An 18,432-nucleotide genomic window follows, 5' to 3' on the forward strand; every position below is an offset into this window, starting at 1 on the left:
TGGGTATGGCAAATTGTTGATGGAAGCTAGAAGGCTGTTTTCCTTTTAAAATCATTCCATAATAATGGCACTGCCTGGCAGAGATTAGCTTATCTGTTATAAACAGGAATATTGAGTTCCAAAACAAACCTCGAAGAGGCAGAATACTGATCAGGTGACTGTGAGTGCATTTACTTTAATAAGAATGGAAAATAAAGCTGCGATTGGCTTTAAAGAAACAGTAAAAAAAGAAAAAAGAAATTCGAGAAGGAAAACCACCAATACCTTCACCCAGCTCCGCATCTGGGCCAGGGAAATTTACGACCATGCAGGGAGATATGAAAGAGATGCAAAATACTCTACTAACTGCCATAGCACAATTGACTAGTAAGGTAGATAATATTGGAGAACAGATGGCAGAGATCAAACAAGAGCTTCTGGAAAAAAGAAAACAGACAGCAGAGACCAATAAAGCCTTAAAAGTATTAGATGCCCAGGTGACAGATAATACACAAAAGGTGGAACAATTGGGAAAAGAACAGAACATACATGATTCCAGACTCTTGCAGTTGAAAATAGACAGAGCTGCCTATATGTTGAGGTTCCAAAACATACCAAAACTGAAGATTTGCAGAAAATACTAAGTGAAGCCTTGGCTGAATTTCTACAGGTGACTCCTCAAAGTATGAAAGAAGAGTTTGATCAAGTTAGATGAGTGCCATCAAGCTTCACGAGACGGAACAAACTACCCAGTGAAGTTCACTTGAAGTTTATAAGAGGACCAGAGATGACATTTTGAAGCAAGCAAGAGACAAACCTATGATTATAGCTGTAAATATGGTGAAAATTTTAAGAGAGGTACCATGGTCAGTGAGACAAAACAGGAGAGAATAACTAACAGGCTTCCTGAGAGAAAGAAAAATACCCTATACATGGCAAAGAATCCATGGATAAAAATAAAAATAATGCAGTTTCTGATAGACAACTGGACAAAAAAACACATAAACAGATTAAAAGTAAAAGTCTTCAATTGCCAATAGGTTTTGGAAGCTAGCAGAAGAATTGGATTTGGTTGATGTATGGAGAACAAGATACCCAAATTTGAAGGACTTTACCTATTACTCTCCTAGTCACCAAACTTGGTCAAGAATTGATATGTGTTGGCTCTCTACAAATTTGGTCAAAGATTTAGTTGAGACAGAAATTCAAACAAGAGTCATATCAGATCATAGTCCTGTAACGATAAAGTTCAAAAGTACACGAATGAGAAGATAATGGAGGTTAAATACCTCAATTTTAAAAGATAAAGATTTTCTTAAGAAATCTAAGGTTGAAATGGAATCCTTTTTCAAAAAGAACATAACACAAGATGTAAAGATGCAAGTAGTTTGGGATACTGCTAAAGCATACTTTAGGGGCCTCACAATTAGATATAGTGCCAAGAAAAAGAAAGAAAGAACTGAAAATTTTTAAGAACTAATGTCTCAAGCTGGAGAAGCTGAAAAGAACTTAAAAACACAACCGCCAAGACAGGAGTTCCAAAATAAGGTGAAAGAAACACAACATCAATTGAACTTGTTACTCATAGAGGAAATGGAGATAAAATTGAGATATGCCAGACAAAAAATTTTTGAGCATGCCAATAAGCCTGGAAGGTGGTTGGCCTATAGGATGAGAAAAGAGAACACCAAAAGAATAACATCAGTCTTGAAAGATGAGAATAATAAAGAGAAAGCTCAAAAACAGGAGATATGTCAAATCGTGGAACAATTATACAAAAAATGATATGAAGATAAACAAGTTCACAAGACAGATTTGGAAGATTACATTAACCAAAACAAACTTAACAAATTTACAGAAGAACAGCAAAAAAATTTAAATGAACCAATAACAATAAGTGAACTTAGAGACGTAATGGCATCTCAAAGAATGGTAAAGCCCCGGGTCCAGATGGACTGCTTGCAGAATTCTACAAAGCTTATAAGGAGTCTTTACAGTTACCATTTAAGCATCTCCTTGAAAAGATTCAAGATGAAGGCCAAATACCAGTTTCTTGGCAAGAAGCTACAATATCCTTAATCCTAAAAGAAGGTGCAGACTTGAAAGATATAAAAAACTATCGTCCAATCTCTCTTTTAAATGTGGATTATAAAATCTTTGCTGCAATATTGGCACAATGTCTGAAGAAAGTTTTACAGTCTACAATACATCAAGACCAGGCTGGATTCCTTCCTAGAAGATACTTGAAAGATGTCAGAATAGTTTGTAATATCTTGGAATATTATGAGACTCATCCAGAGAAACAACTGGCACTAATTTGCTTGGATGCTGAAAAGGCCTTCGATAATGTTTGTTGGCAATTTATGTTTCAGCAACTGAAAGGTATGGAATATGGTGAATTTTTTTTGAGAGCAGTAGAAGCAATATACTCTCTTCAAAGAGCAAGGGTGACAGTGAATGGTGAATTAACAGAACCAATTAATATTCAAAAGGATACAAGACAAGGCTGTCCACTGACACCACTACTTTTTATTTTATCTTTAGAGATATTGAATAACCAGATAAGAGAAGGCACAAGTATCAAGGGAGCGGTGATAAAAGATGAACAATACAAACTGAGATCTTTTGCAGATTATCTAGTTTTTATATTAGAGCAACCAATAGACTCAATAGACTGTCTTATAAACAAGATCACTCAATTTGGTTTCTGGGCAGGACTGAAGATCAATTACCACAAAACAAAATTTTTGACAAAGAATATGACGATGGAACAAATCCAATCTCTTCAACAAAAATCAGGGTTTTTGTATGAGAAAAGAATCAAATATCTAGGTTTACTTATCTCAAATAAGTGCAGCAGTTTAAAAATGGACAATTATGATAAACTTCTTAAAAGAAATTTAAAAAGACTTGGAAAAATGACATGATTTAAATTTATCCTTAATGGGAAGAATAGCCCCAATAAAGATGAATATCCTCCCAAGATTATTATTTTTATTTCAAACTATTCCAGTATTTTTAAATAGTGGGTTTTTTCAAGAATTGAAAAAGATGGTCTCTAAGTATATTTTCAAGATAAAAACCTAGAATCAAACTAAAGATATTGCAAGACTCTAAACTGAGAGCAGGTATGGGTATCCCAGACTGGCAATTGTACTATAAAGCTTCTGTGCTCCTGTGGGTAAGAGACTAGATACTATTGAATGTCAAGAGGCAACTGCTGTTAGAGGGACATGATCTCACTCTGGGCTGGCATGCGTATTTATGGTATCAAAGACGTGAAGGACATTCTTATTTTAAGAACCATTGGTTTTGGAAATCTTTGTATCATACATGGTCATGGTTAAAAATGAGAATTTACGAGAAAAATTCCAAGATGGTCCAGTGGAAGCATTTACTCATCCAAATCTTTTAAAACCTAACCAGTGTTATAGATATGATGACCTGTTGGGAAAAGACAATCAACTGAAAACCAGAGAGGAGTTGGAAAACATGGACATTAAAATGAATTGGTGGTTGAGAATGCAAGTTGAATCTAGGTATGTCAAAGACAAGACGATATGCTTTAACACAGAACAATACCCATTTGATAAAATTTTCCTAGGCCCTCAAGAAAAGCTAATCTCTAAACTATATGCATACCTACTACAGATGAAGACGCAAGATGAAGTTGTAAAAGATTGTATGGTCCAATGGGCGAAAAAAATGAGTCATAACATTACATTAAAAGAATGGGAGAGATTGTGGAAGTTCAATATTAAATTAACTAGGTCAGTAACTTTTAAAGAAAACTTGTTTAAGATGTTTTATAGATGGTACTTGACTCCACAGAAATTGTGCAAGATGTATACTAATATGTCTAACAAATGTTGGAAATGTGCTAAACAGGTGGGTTCTTTTTATCATATGTGGTGAACATGTGAGATGATGAAGGACTTCTGGAAAATGGCTCACAAATTACTACAGATTATGAAAACACAGATTCAATTCAAAATAAAACTATTTTTATTGAATATATTTCCTGAGGACTATCCCAAAGAAATTAGACATTTGTTGGCGCATTTCAATACAGCAGCCAGGATTCTCTTGGCGCAGAGATGGAAATCTCAGAAAATCCCCATGAGAATGGACTTGGTAGGAAAAATTCTGGAAACAGCAGAGCTGGACTTTTTATCCCAACTGTTGGCTGGTAAATCTAAGAAAGAAGCAAGAAAATATTGGTTGAAATGTTATGCCTGGCTAGATAGTCAAGACTCTTAAGATTCTCTGATGTGAACTCATATCTCCTTTTCCCTGTATTCTGTATTACAAGATTGCTTTTACTGGAAATGTCAAATTTAATAGATATTTTAACAAAAAAGATTTATAATATAAAATATCGAAATGTTGATGATACACAGTTTAGAGACAACAATATGTGATAATTTATGTATTTTAAGAAAGTATTGCAGATGTAGACTTTTATTCTTTGAAAATATTCTCCATGCAGATTAAGATGATTTGTAATCTTTATTTCTCATCCCTTCCTATTCCCTATTCCCTTGAAACTAATAAAACTTTTAAACTAAAAAAAATAACAATTACATATTTATTCTAGAAGGTAGGCTTACATAAAGCTTGGGGAAAGGAGCTGCTGCAACAGGTAACAAGTACAAACAGATAGCAAGGTTGGTTGTGAGGCTAATAGGCAATTAACCTCTTTTCTGCAATCTTGACAGGAAGAAACTAACACATTAGCCAACCAAAAATGCTGCAAAATTAAAACCAATTAACACACATGATTGGCTCTAAGCCAGATTGTACTTCCAGGTCAGGTATTTGCTACAATCATAACAAATGTGTTAACCTATAATGGCTGAAATTTAGATCTTGCCATATCCCAACTTTTTTTTATTTTGGCATCTACTTTGATGACTTTCAAAAGTTTAAATATTTAAGAAAATGGAAGGCTTCTCTCCCAGTCTCAACTAGTAGCATGATGGTCACTTTCTACCTACTGAAAAGGATTTTGAAAGACCTTTTAAAATTATTTTAGGTAAATATTTTAGGAGCTGTGAGAGCCACTGCTTTGGCATGCAGAAGGCCCCCAGTTCAACCTTGATATCTCCTTTCATGCCCGCATTTCCTGCTTCATTGTCTGATCACACAAGGAACTGCCTGCAATCAGGGATAAGGTAGTCCACTTGATGCTGCCTTACAGATTAGATGTGGCCCTACACTACTACCACAAGAGATGTAGAAACAGAACATTGCCCTCAAATGGAACAGACATTTTCTCCCCCACCCTTTCAATGCAATCCTTCTCAAAAAACACCAAATGAGGTGGTACCTTTGGATGATGCTGAAAATCACAGCGCCGCCACCTGAAGAGCTCCAAAGCAAAAAACACATTGTGTGATCCTAAGAAAATTATGTATTAGGTGTGCACCAGATGCTTCATTACTATATTTCAGTTGTTCTTTGCAGCCGTGGCACTCCTTTTCCATGAATATTTCTGAATAAGGAAATAGTTCCTCGAAAGAAGGAACAGATTACAAGCTTAGTTTGTGGCATGTATTCTTTCCACTTATTGGCTCAAATGTATTAAGGAATTAAACCCAATTCAATCAATTAAACAAGGTCCACTGCTTTTAATGGCACCATGGGCTGCGTCTACACAATATTGAATATTGTGCTATAATGATCATTTGCAACTGGATTGTCTTGTTCACACAAGGAACTTCAGTTGCAAAATGATTGCTGTAACATGATAGTACAACAGCCAATGAAGTGTAGATGCAGCCTTGGTCACCATTAAGTTTCTAATGAATCATCACAGAACCTTCACATACACACTTACAGTAAATAATAAGTCTACTACATTGCTTTTAAGCAATGTACCTCCTCTGGATTACCAGCAAAAATAATTCACAAACTGAAGTTGCCTATCTGTTCCATGCACAGCAAGTGTCACACTCCATTCTGAACAGCCTCAAAATCTCAATTTGCTAGCATGCTCTGTGGGAGTGCCAATTTAAACAAGAAGCTGTCCATCCCAGTAGTCCATTACTTGTAAACATGCTTCTAAACACACTCAATATGCAGACCTTATTTTATTTTTAAACAGGAAGAAAACCTTTTCTGTCAGTGTGCACATATATCAAATGATCCGTGTTCCCCCCTTAAGAAGCACAGATTTCATGCCCATCAAAGCACTTCACTCTTCAAATTATTCATGTTCCTCAGTTGTTCAAAGCACACAGTTGTTCAGGAGGGGAGGGAAGCCCATACTGCTCAAATGATCCATAAAGTCTTTGAGGAATGCACAATTTATTTCTTTTGGCCTTCTTAACAGGGTACATTATCCACACTATCCTCTAAAAAGCATCCAAAAGGTCTTTATGTTAAAGGGGATCCACATTTTAGTAAGAGATTGGTTGGCATTTTTATATCACTTGCACAGAACCCAGATAGTAAAGAGCACAGATCTGTACCAAAGGTTGCTGAGGTCTTTTCCTTCATATTCTACGTGCCTGTGTAGAAAAATAGTAGCAAAAGGTTAGCTTCAAATACCTCTTTCTTCCTGAAAGACACTTCTGCAGGGTAGCTTGGAAGAGGAATTATGCTGATTCCCATGGTCGACACCCCCAGTAGTGACCCGTGATGGAGTCTCAACCCCCAGAACAGGAAAGTTCCTTCCAAAGAACAGCACTTCATAAGCCGTACTTTGGATCCAGCCAGGGCTTATTTTTATAGCAGGAACTCCTTTGCATATTAGGCCACGCATCCCTGATGTAGCCAATCCTCCAAGAGCTTACAGGGTTCTTATTATAGGGCCTACTGTAAGCTCTTGGAGCAGCGTTTCCCATTGCAGAATCATGTACTGGTCCACTGAAGCCTCAATACCGGGTCACAAGAAAAGCTAAAGCTAGCCCTGCCCCCAGCAAAGCATGACCTCTGCTCTGCTTTCTTCCTTCCTCTGTCTCTCTGTTGTGCAGAAAAAAGCGAGACTGACACAGGCTTCAAAGCCTGAGCTCCGTTTTGCTTCCTTCCATCCCCCAACATCTCTCTGTTGTGCAGAGAAAAGCTAGGCTTGAAGACTGACACAGGCTTCAAAGCCTGAGTTCCATTTTGCTTCCTTCCATCCCCCAACATCTCTATGATGTGCAGAGAGGAGCTGGGTTTGAAGCCTGACACAGGCTTCAAAACTTGAGCTCTGCTCTGTTTACATCCATCCCCTGTCTCTGTGTTGTGCAGAGAGGAGCTGGGCTGCCTCTCCTTCCTTTTCCCACTCCCAGTATTTGAGAGAAAAGCTGGAGTCCACTGGCACTTTAGACCCATGAAGTGTTCTTCAAGGCATGAGCTTTCATGTGCCCTGCAGTATGTTCTTTTGGAGAGATTTCCCCGGGGAGGCCTGGGGCAGCAAAGAAGGAGGGGATGTTTTTTTCAGCCGGGAGGGGGGGGAGTGGGCATTCCAGCTTTTTTTTTTAACCAAACGACTCCTGGGCAGAATTGTTGCTGGCTGGGGTCATCTGATGGTGATAAGGCTTTTTTTCCCTTTGTCCACCCTTCTTTCTTTCCCTGCAAGTGATGCTCTGTCTGTATTCTTGGTGCTGGGGGGGAGCAACAGTGGGAAGGCTTCTAGTGTCCTGGCCCCATTGGTGGACATTCTGATGCTTTTTGGGCACAGTGTGAGAGAATTTTTGGACTGGATGGTCCACTGGCCTGATCCAACATAGCTTCTCTTATGTTCTTATGTTATTTCTTTCCATGTCTTTATTTTCCTTTCCTTCCATGTCATTCTTTCCCTGACTTTCCCTTTCTCTTTCTTTCCTTCCATTTTTACTGGATGAAACTTTTCTGTTCATCATACTGTTGTTGCAGACATAGCAGACATAGGAGCTCTGCCAATGAAAAGTTGGCACCCCCAGTTGTAGCCAGCTGGCCTTTCTATGAGATTTCTGTGTGAGTGAATGAGAGGTGTGGGGCAGAAAGAGATTATTGGAGATATACAGCAGTAATGGACGTGATGGTACTATGAACTTGGCACCATTTTACTGGTCCTGCTTTTAACAGATGTCTGACATAAAAATTAAACTCCTCCTGTAGATATTTAAAAGGATGAAAGAAGTTCACTGGCTAAATATCTGCAGAACATGTTGCTTTTAAAGGCACGGCCAGTAAAAAGCTGCAAGTCCCTCATAAGTATCCTTTTTGGGATAACTGCAGAAAAGCTTGTATGAACTTCATATAACTTGAAATTAATTAACTGCAGTACAATTCTCTGCTACCTTTCACAGATATTTTCCAGTGTTTCAGCCAAGGAAAAATAGCTGTCAAAAGATTTTCTTGAAACCAAGCAAGCTTGGTTGTAGCTTGAGGCAGGGTTCCAGTAGTAGCAGCTGAAGGAAGGGCCTACTAAATGTGTCAGCATATTTTAAAGTAGAGCAGTTGCCAGGGCCCAGTGTGGGTGGTACACAGTGCTGGCATTCTCGATGGCAATGGCAACAGCACTCCCAACTGCATACACTGACCAGTGCTGTTGAGGAAGAGGTGGGTAGGTGGTGCAGGCAATTAAACATGGGCATTAGGGGTGCTTGCAAGCTGGAAAAAAACACACAGATAGGTGCATGTAGGTAGAAAGAGAGGACCCTGGGAATGTATGAAAAAGTTGCAGACTGCCCACTTCCCACACCCATTTTGCCTCAGCATGAGTTTCAGAGAGATTTTCCCAAAAACAAAGTTACTTCAGAAGAAGAGGCAGCTTTGGGGGAGTGCCCTGGAAGTGACATTACAGGAAGAGGTAGAGTTTTGATTCAGTGTACCCTGGAAGTGACATCACTTGGCCCTTTACCTGGAAGTGACACCACAGGAAATGACATAATTCCTGTCTCCCAGCTCCACATCCAAAGTCTCCCGGCTCCACCCCAGAATTTTAGTGGGCCACGAAGGAGAAGTGCAAAAATAATCAGGCCATGGGGAAATAAAAGTTCAGGAAATCCTGTCTTGGAGGATTAGCTACGGCAGGGGGTGGGGGATGGCCTAATATGCAAAAGAGTTCCTGCTACAAAAAAAGCCCTGGATCCAGCCAAGAATAGCTACACTACCAAACCCACAGACTATATACAGCAGCAAATTTTTCACAATATATAGCAGAAGTGACTGTCCACTACATAAGAAAGATCTGAGAATAAAAACTTTTATGAACTTATCTGGAAAGTCTCAGTGAAGTTCATTGACCTTTTTGCTGAATACACATGCACATATGCAATCCTGAATAGGTTTACACAGAATCCTAGTGATATTTACTCAATGTGTTCTTAGGAAACTGTTCTTAGGATCACACCATGAGTTGCCTTAAACATCTTCCCATTAAATCACCCATCAAGGATTTCAGCCAATAGCCTGTCCCATAGTTCAATGTGTAAACTATATAATCTCAGGTCCACCTGAGATGTTATGAATTATATGGAATACATCTCTATGTAAGAAAAAATGGTGATTATATGAAATGCCCCTTGAGATCATTCCATACAAATGTTTCAGTAAGGAGCTATCTACACTCAAAACCCACGATTAATCACACCTTTTGTTTATTAATGATTTGGAGTTGGGAGTAGGCAATGAAGTGGCCTAAGTTTGCAGATGACACTAAGTTGTTCAGGGTAGTGAAAACCAGAGACAATTGTGAGGCACTCCAGAGGGATCTGTCGAGGCTGGGCAAGTGGGTATCAATATGGCAAATGAGGTTCAATGTGGGGAAGTGCAAAATAATGCACATTGGAGCAAAAAAAAAATTCCTAACTATAAATATGCAATGATAGGGGTCTGAACTGACAGAGTCTGACCAGGAGAGAGTTTGGTGGTCATGGTAGATAATGCACTGAAAATGTCAACTCAGTATATGACAGCAATAAAAAAGGCAAACTCTCCACTGCAGATTATTAGGAAGGGAACTTAAAACAATTTAGCCAGTATCATAATGCCCCTGTATAAGTCAATGGTACAGCCTCATTGAGAATACTGTGTACAGTTCTGGTCACAACACCTCAAAAAAGATATTATAGTATTGGAGAAACTGCAGAAGAGGGCGACAAAAACCGTTAAGGGGATGGAACACTTTTCCCATGAAGCAAGGTTAAAGAGGTTAAGGGCTCTGTCGCTTGGAAAAATGATGACAAAGGGGTGACATGATAGAGGTTTACAAAATTATGCATGGGATAGAAAAGGCTGAATAAGTACTTTTCTCTCTTTCTCATGATACAAGAACTCATGGGTATGCAATAAAATTAATGAGCAGTAGGCTTTGAACAGATGAAAGCAAGTTCTTTATTCAAAGAGTAATTGACACGTGGAATTCACTGTCATAGAAAGTGGTGGCAGTAAACAGCTTTAAAGAGGGGATTAGATAAACATATGGAGGTCCATAAATGGCTATTAGCCACAAGGTATAGATGGAGCACTATATCTGGACAGTGATACTCTGTATTAGTGTTGGGGGCAACAGTGGGAGGGCTTCTCAAGTCCTGGGCCCACTGGTGGACCTCCTGATGGAACCTCCTGATTGTTTGTGACACAGAGTGTTGGACTGGATGGGCCACTGACCTGATCCAGCGTGGGTTCTTTTATGCTTGTACACACTATAAAGTAACAAGAGTTCTATCACATGCAATGTAAGTCTGATGTTCTGTGGAAGCTACAAGTGCATAAAATAAAAGTGGCAGAATATCTATTATGTGGTAAAATGAATTTTAAAGGGGCAGATTTTAGAAGCTGAGGCGATTCCAGGCTTAAGAGCCCACAGATTGTGTTTTGCTTTGATAGCCAACTGCTGCATGTGGTGGTTGCTGCTGTCCCTCCTCTTTCTTCACGTTTGTTGGCATGCACAGAGAACAGGGGGTCAAAATCTCAACCCAGTATCACATGAGATTAAAGATTTATGCTACTCCCCAACCACCCCCAAGTCTGGAACTTGGAGGAGATATTGTCTCTGGCTTCATGCTGTGCTCTAGATATCCAAAGCACATCCAAAATGCAGTGCTAAATCAGGAATAAAATCCGTCTACTCCTAAAATCTCTGTATATGCCAAATCCCAAGTACAGCAACGAAGCAGGCATTCTTCTTTCACTATGTACTGTTCTTTGGGTCTCTGTGCAAAATTAAGTCAGAGTAAAGGAAGGGCCTACCACAGTTCCCATGGCAGTTGCTGTTGGGGAATATCCCAAATCCCGTGGGGTTCATTTCAATGGATGAATGGAGAGAGGCTACTTAGGCCTCCAGAAGAAAAGGACCAGAAAGAACAATAACTTAAAACTCAAACTGTTTATTAATTCTTTAAAACCATACAAAATACAATAGCATATAACAGCCTCAATATCTGATAACAGTGTATACTTTTAGAAAGCACAAGGAATGTCCCTGGACTGCAGGAACAAGACCCTTACACATACCAGCGGGGTGTTAGCCAAACAGCCCAGAACAAAGTCTGGACTCAGAGCCACATTTTTATAGTCTTTCCAGTCTATGGGAACTAACTGAAGCATCAATCCAGAATGTACTAAGCCAGCCCACTGTATGGTGATAACCTGAATTTTTACAAGAGTAAACTTTTGCCTAGATATATTTTATTAACCACAATTTCAGCAAGATTCAGACAATTATGGCATTTCCATAGCAGTGAACGTTTAGGCTTTGCAGACTGGCACTTGGAGAATGGGGAATGAAAGATACAAACTCAGGCAAGAGTGCATTTGCAGGGCAAGGCCTTGGACACCTAGGCTGCCAGAAATAAATAAAGGCCTATGGGATTTCAGAATCAAGAAACCAAAGTCAGTGGCAGCGAAAACTACATAGCATAGAAGAGCAGAAAGGCCCAGGTTCATGTGACCTGAATTCTGCCAGTTGCAGAATTACAGAGCCTCAAGGCTGACCAAAGAAACAATTGTAAACCAACAGAAAACATGACTGAAAAGAGCTAGTTAATCTTTCAAGACAGTAGATAGCAGCAGAGTAATCCAAGTTTCACAGAACCATGAAAACTGAAAGAACGATACAGATCCATTCCACATGGGGATTTTACCCCATGTAGAAAGATATGATGCCCCTGCTTTTCTTAGACCTTTCACATGCCATTGTGTTCACTCCAAAAACAATGTTTGGGGTTCTTCCCTTTATGCCAGAACAAATAAAAACCTCCTTAGATCTAGCTTAAAGAAGAAATGTGGTGTGGCTGTAGACATCGTTTCCATGTGGAAAATTTGCCTGCAGTCAGTTTGGACAGCCAAATAGAGAGGAGCTCTGCCCTCATGAAAGAACTCAGTACCACATTTCTCCCCCCACTCCTTTCAGTTCTTTAACAGGTCCCCCCCCCCCAGTTCACAGCTAAGCCATGGAACCTGGAACACAACAGACCAGACGTGAGCAGGGCCGTAGCCAGGATTTGGAAGGTCGGGGGGCATATACATTTTTCAGGGGACTCTGATGCCCCCCTGTGCCCCACACGACCTTCCCTCTAGTGACAGGCAGTGCCAGCCCTAGCCTTTCTGGCTAGTCAGTATAGCTCTGCCCCGCCCCAGTCACCGGATCTGCTGCCTACTCATGAGTAGCCCTCTGAGTAGGCGGTACTCATGGGAACTGGGGGGGGGAGAGGCAGGCAGCAGAGGCGAGGAGAAGCAGTGATGATCGAGGCTGGGAGGGAGGGGAAGGGGCAAGGAGAAGCCGCTGCGATCAGGGCTGGGAGGGAGAGGAAGGGGCAAGCAAGTGTCTGTGATCAGGGCTGGGTGGGAGGGGAAGAAGCGAGGAGAAGCTGCTGCGATGGGGCTGGGTGGGAGGGGAAGGGGCAAGGAGAAGCAGTGGCGATCGGAGCTGGGTGGGAGGGGAAGGGGCGAGAAGAAGCAGTGGCAATCGGGGCTGGGTGGGAGGGGAAGGGAAGAGGAGAAGCAGTGGCGATCAGGGCTAGGAGGGAAGGGAAGGGGCAGGAGAAGTGGCTGCAATCAGGGCTGGGAGGGAGGGGAAGGGACAGGAGAAGCAGTGGCGATCGGGGCTAGGAGGGAGGGGAAGGGGCAGGAGAAGTGGCTGCAATGGGGGCTGGGTGGGAGGGGAAGGGGAGAGAAGCAGTGGCAATCAGGGCTGGGTGGGAGGGGAAGGGGTGAGGAGAAGCAGTGGCTATCGGGGCTGGGTGGGAGGGAAAGGGGCGAGGAGAAGCAGTGGCGATCGGAGCTGAGAGGGAGGGGAAGGGGCAAGTGGCTGCGAAGGAAGGGAAGATTATGGTGGGAAAAATAGCAGGGAGGGGAGGGAAGGGAAGCTCTTCCTTGCCTGCCCCTCGCCAACACCCTCCCTTCTTTCCCTGCCATTAAAATAGCGTGGGGTGGAAGCAGAAGCAGCCCCAGCCCCCCTGCTAGTTAAAGGGCCCGCAAAACAGCTGATCATTGGGTCCTTTAACTGGGAGGGAGGTGGGCAGCTGCTTTTGCCCCCCCCCCCAGCACAGCTATTTTAATGGCGAGGAAGGGAGGGCAGCTGCAAGAGCAGCAGGGAGAGAAGAGAATACCCTTCTTTTCCCTCTCTGTCATTCTGGTCACAACCCTCCCTTCCTTCATTGGTGGAACCGCAGCAAAAGCAGCCCCCATCTCCCCCCTGGAGTTAAAGGGCCCGCAAAACAGCTGATCTGCTGGCCCTTTAACTCCAGGGGGAGGCTGAGACTGCTTCTGCACCCGGCCGGCCAAATTGCTTGTGGAGCCAGTGGCAGGCCCCAGAGCTATGGCAGAGGCCCTGGGGTCTGGTTGGGGCGTCCAGTCAGGGGGCCTCACCCAGAAGTCAGGGGGCTGTGCCCCCACAGGCCCCCTTGTAGCTACAGGCCTGGATGTGAGGGAAGAAGTGGGTTGCTGAGCCACAACAGAGTCAGTGTAATGTCATGGTTAGAGTGTTAGACCCAGATTTGAATCTCTATTCTGCCATGGTAGCTTGATGGATGACTTTGGGCCAGTCACACACTCTGACTAACCTATCTCACAGGGTTGTTGAGAAGGCAGAATACAGGCGGAGAAAAGGATGTGAGCCACTTTAGGTCTCTGCTAGGGATAAAGGAAGGTTATAAATAAAGTAGCAATAAATAAGGTGGGCCACCAGAACTTCAGTACTGACAGAAAGGCAGAGAGTGGGGGAGCAAGGACAAGGCATTGCAGTATTAGAAATACTGTCAAACTGAAGTTTTCAATAAGTACAACATCCACTCATGTGCTTTATACATGTAATTTTATTTCTAAGATATTTTATGGAGCATATTTTGGCACACAAACTAATACCAGGATATACCTGATGACTACCAAAGCACATGAGATTATATAGTAAAAACACAAAAAAGTGATACTATTTTAAAAGATAAAGGCAATAAGGGACAAAAATAATCTGTTAAATGCATAAAAATAATCTTATGTACAGATTTTCTCAGAAAAAAAACATACATCTCCCTTTGAAAATAAATACACATGTATAAAGGTAACATGGCCACTAAATAAATAAAAAGACCACTTAGCTTGTACTTAAATCAAAAAAGAAATATTCTTACAAATGGGCTGCTCTCTAACAGCCACTCATACTGGCAGAAATACATGCGGGATCTGTTTGGTGCCATGTGTTCCAATCCCAGAGTTTGACACATGTTCCCTCTGATGTGTACATGAACTTCCAGCATAAACTGGCTTCCCCATTTACTTGAATGGATGCAGAAAGCCTCATAAATCAACCCTCACTGTACACATGAAACTGCTCATACCATGGATATGAACAGAGGAGCTCTTGGGAACTCCACATCCACAAAGGATCACTTGGACTTAATGACATCAAAAGTGCAATTATGTTAATTTAATGTTTGTTGACTGCAACGATGGTAAAAATCAAGCCAGGTATTTATATCTTTCTTCCTCTCACACAATTAAGTGCTTTGATATTGTGAAAACTTTAAAACAAATTACCAGAAGAACTCTAAACTCTATTAAATTAGTCCTGATTCAGGCTAGCACTGTGAGGTTCAAAAGCAAAGCCTGTATATATTATATATATCACACACACACACTCAACCCAGTAAGATTGCATTGGATATTCAAAAATTAAGTACATGCTTCAAAAAGTCTCAGACCAGAACTATTAAAAATACAATATTTTGTTTCAAACAAGATCTGGATTCATTAATACCTTAGCCTTTCATCTACTGATGCTTCAAGATAATATTTAAAATAGCAAGCAATAACACACCAAACCATGAAATATGGCAGCTTTGGACTGATGGCTGATTTGTTATGTTTACATATGTATGTATTTTTAAAGAGGAAATATTCTGCAAGCCACGTGGGCTTAGCTTACTGAAATGATCATTTGTGTTGGTTTGATTACACAAGCTTCATCTACCAATGCACCTAAACTTTTAAATGTTTTTGGCTGGTTTAGTGGCTTTCAACACCCCAGTGTTAAGGTTTGTGGTGTTTCATGAGTTGTCTTTCGCATTCCATATTTGCTAGTATGGCAAATTTCAGATCTCATTTAAGAATTTTTTTGGGGGGGAGAGGTCTTCTTTGCAGTTATTTTATTTCCCATTAACCCCTCTCTTCTTAAAACCTTGTAGTTTTTCTTTGGCTTGTTTAAACTACGACTAGCACAAAGGTACTTCCAAATGAGCTGTTTTGTCAGAGCAAGATAGACATCAGCTGATGATGACACAGTTTAAGAATCCTTGGGTTAATTAGACAGAACTATAGGCCATTGCTGGTTTAGCTCCATTGCATAAAGACATAGTTTTCATTGAGGCAATAAACCCATGGGCAAGGCCACTTCAGACTGAAGGCAAGGACTCATCTTTATAAGAGAAAACTAGCATCTGTCCACACAGAAGACTACATATCACAGGCAAAAGTTCTATATTATCCTTTTGCCTAAGATTCTCGTTTTCTGTGTAGATGAACCTTTTTCTCACTGAATATTTTATCATATAAGCTCTTACCTGCAAGCTATAATGGAAAAGCCTGGACCCTGGGTTAGAACCTCAGTGAGATTTAGGCCTCTCTTATTCATCCCATTAACTAATATGTACAGCTTCAAACAAAAGTAACAAACTTGCACTGCTTATTTTTCCCAGGCTAAACAAAGCCAATCATATGATTCTGTACTGGACAGCTGCTCTTTGGAGAGGCAAAAGTTTGGCTTTGAACAGCGCCACATTTTCCTTTTCCATTTAGATTCAACTCCTCGATTGCAGCTGCCATTGTGTCTCCCATGATTTTGGCACGACATGGAACAGAGAAATTCAGAAATTTCAGCAACTCTTCCAAGAATGGTATGAGTTTCAGGTTGACAGTCAAATTCCTTGAAGATGTGACAATGTATTCCAGCTATGGAAGAGGAAGCAGAATTTCCATGTTTATAGTTTAGTATTTACTACTAAAGTGACACCAAGAAGAAAAATGTATTTAATTCTTTGCCAAGCAAGTCAGTGCAAAAAAGGCACATATGGTTTGAAGCAGAGTGGACCTACATTCAGCAAGTGATTTTTGATGCTGCTGAACTGGAGATCTACTTCTTCGTGACTTGGTTTACCTCAGCATTATTCCAGGAACCGTGAAGTTGCTGAGCAGCCTGATGGACCAGGCCACTGTACGATGACTCCCTCTCTCTCCTCCACAAACGCTCTAGCATAAACTATCCTTCATTTTTTTCCTCGGATTGTTTTAGACCACAAAGTGTGTTCCTTTTGGGGCAAAAAAAAAAATCTTGTTCATCTAAACATTGCAGCAATTTTTGGTGAGCGCTGACCTCTTTGTTGTTGTCCCTGTCAAGTCGGTTACAGACCTGTCGTCATCTTCACTATTGCTTCTTTTCCGCACTTCTCTATAAAACAATTAGCCATGATTAAACAGAGCAATATCAAAGCAGAAATCTACTGCCTATTGTGAGGTTTGAATAAAAAGCAAAGTGAGCATCTTGGACCAGCCCAGCATCAGGTTCCCTGAGCTAATGCTACATTATTTATAGTCATTAAGCAAGCCACAGAGTCACAATACCACCACAGAAGAATATGGCCAATCATGCTATAACTGTGCACAGTAAACATCCACATCTGCCACAGTATAAATCCACATTTTAGACATAAGCTGCTTTGAGTAGGTCTCTGAAAAGGCAGCATAAACTTCTGTAAATAAATAAATAATACATTTTGCAGTGTTTTTTCCAAGAATACAACCTATAGGGAAAACGTGCACTACATGAGTTATACTGAAGTTTAATGGAAGCTGCACAACAGAATTTCTCAGTGGATTGTGTTCTGTATGACTCATTGACCAAATGATCAAGGGATATAAACAACCAACTAATCTGTTTTAGATTTGTCTGCACTCTTGCACTTCGTTGTATTTAATTTTTTTGTCCCAGTTGAACATATGAAGCTGCCTTATACTGAATTAGACCCTTGGTCCATCAAAGTCAGTATTGTCTTCTCAGACTGGCAGCAGCTCTCCAGGGTCTCAAGCTGAGGTTTTTCACACCTATTTGCCTGGATCCTTTTTTGGAGATGCCAGGGATGGAACCTGGGACCTTCTGCTTCCCAAGCAGATGCTCTACCACTGAGCCACCATCCCTCCCCGTCCCAGTACTAGTTGTTGTATGTTTCACTCATAAGCATAACACATTTTAGGACTGCAGACTGCAGGGAGGGAACAGTTTTGAATTCTGGAAAACAAGCTCCACTACCCCAGATTAGAAGAAATTAGTGAGATGCCAAAAGGAAACAAGTTAATTGACATAAAAGGCAATGTGCCTATAACGGACAGTAAATGGTTAATGTTTTGACCTGGTCTGAGAACCTTGAGTAACAGGAATCAAATGGAATACTACAGTTGAGTGTGTCAGTTAGGAGTGAGTTAAGAATGACAGCTGACTGCGAAGGAAGGCTAAGGGAATGAGAAGATCAAGAAGGATCCCCATTCAAGCCTGAGGGAAATGGCTCAGAGAAAAGGGAGGTGATCCCTATTATGTGGTTAAGAAGGGAAACTAGAACTTGTGTGAATGATCTTGCCTTCACCAACTTAAGTGTCTTAGAGACAAAGGAGCTTACGTTGTCTATTTAAGCAAAGACTACCAAGAAATCTCTTTTCTAAGTGTTTAAAAACCAGTCTGCATATCTAAACAGCTACGTGTTTTTGGCAAACATATTTATACAAAGTTACTTTGTTCCTGTTGCCTCTTTACTAAGTTCTAAACCTAACCTGATCATTCCCCTCAAAAGTAAAAGTTTGTTTTGAATTACCATCAGCATCTCGTGTGCTATTATCAAACAAAGACAAAAGAAGGATTTTAGTTGGTCCCTCAGATCCCTAGACTGGGTCAGTAGATACCTATAATCATGCTAAACAACTAGGTGGGACAGACAGAAAAACAAATAAGAAAAGGGGCTGCTCAGCTAAGAATAAGATAATGGGAACCTGGGAGAA

The 18,432-nt window shown here is 40.9% G+C and overlaps 1 protein-coding gene across 2 annotated transcripts in view; it reads right to left on the reverse strand.

Moving 5' to 3' along the window:
- Nucleotides 1–14,192: 14,192 nt before the first annotated feature.
- Nucleotides 14,193–18,432, reverse strand: part of RASEF (RAS and EF-hand domain containing) — a 52,486-nt gene continuing 48,246 nt past the window's right edge. For both annotated transcript variants that reach the window (XM_060235395.1, XM_060235394.1), the window contains one exon: nt 14,193–16,834. In XM_060235395.1, coding sequence (XP_060091378.1) covers nt 16,726–16,834 — 109 coding nt within the window. In that variant the 3' untranslated portion in view covers nt 14,193–16,725. The remainder of the gene's footprint in view (nt 16,835–18,432) is intronic.

Source organism: Heteronotia binoei, chromosome 4, assembly GCF_032191835.1.
Source record: "Heteronotia binoei isolate CCM8104 ecotype False Entrance Well chromosome 4, APGP_CSIRO_Hbin_v1, whole genome shotgun sequence".
In the NCBI taxonomy this organism is placed as follows: domain Eukaryota; kingdom Metazoa; phylum Chordata; class Lepidosauria; order Squamata; family Gekkonidae; genus Heteronotia; species Heteronotia binoei.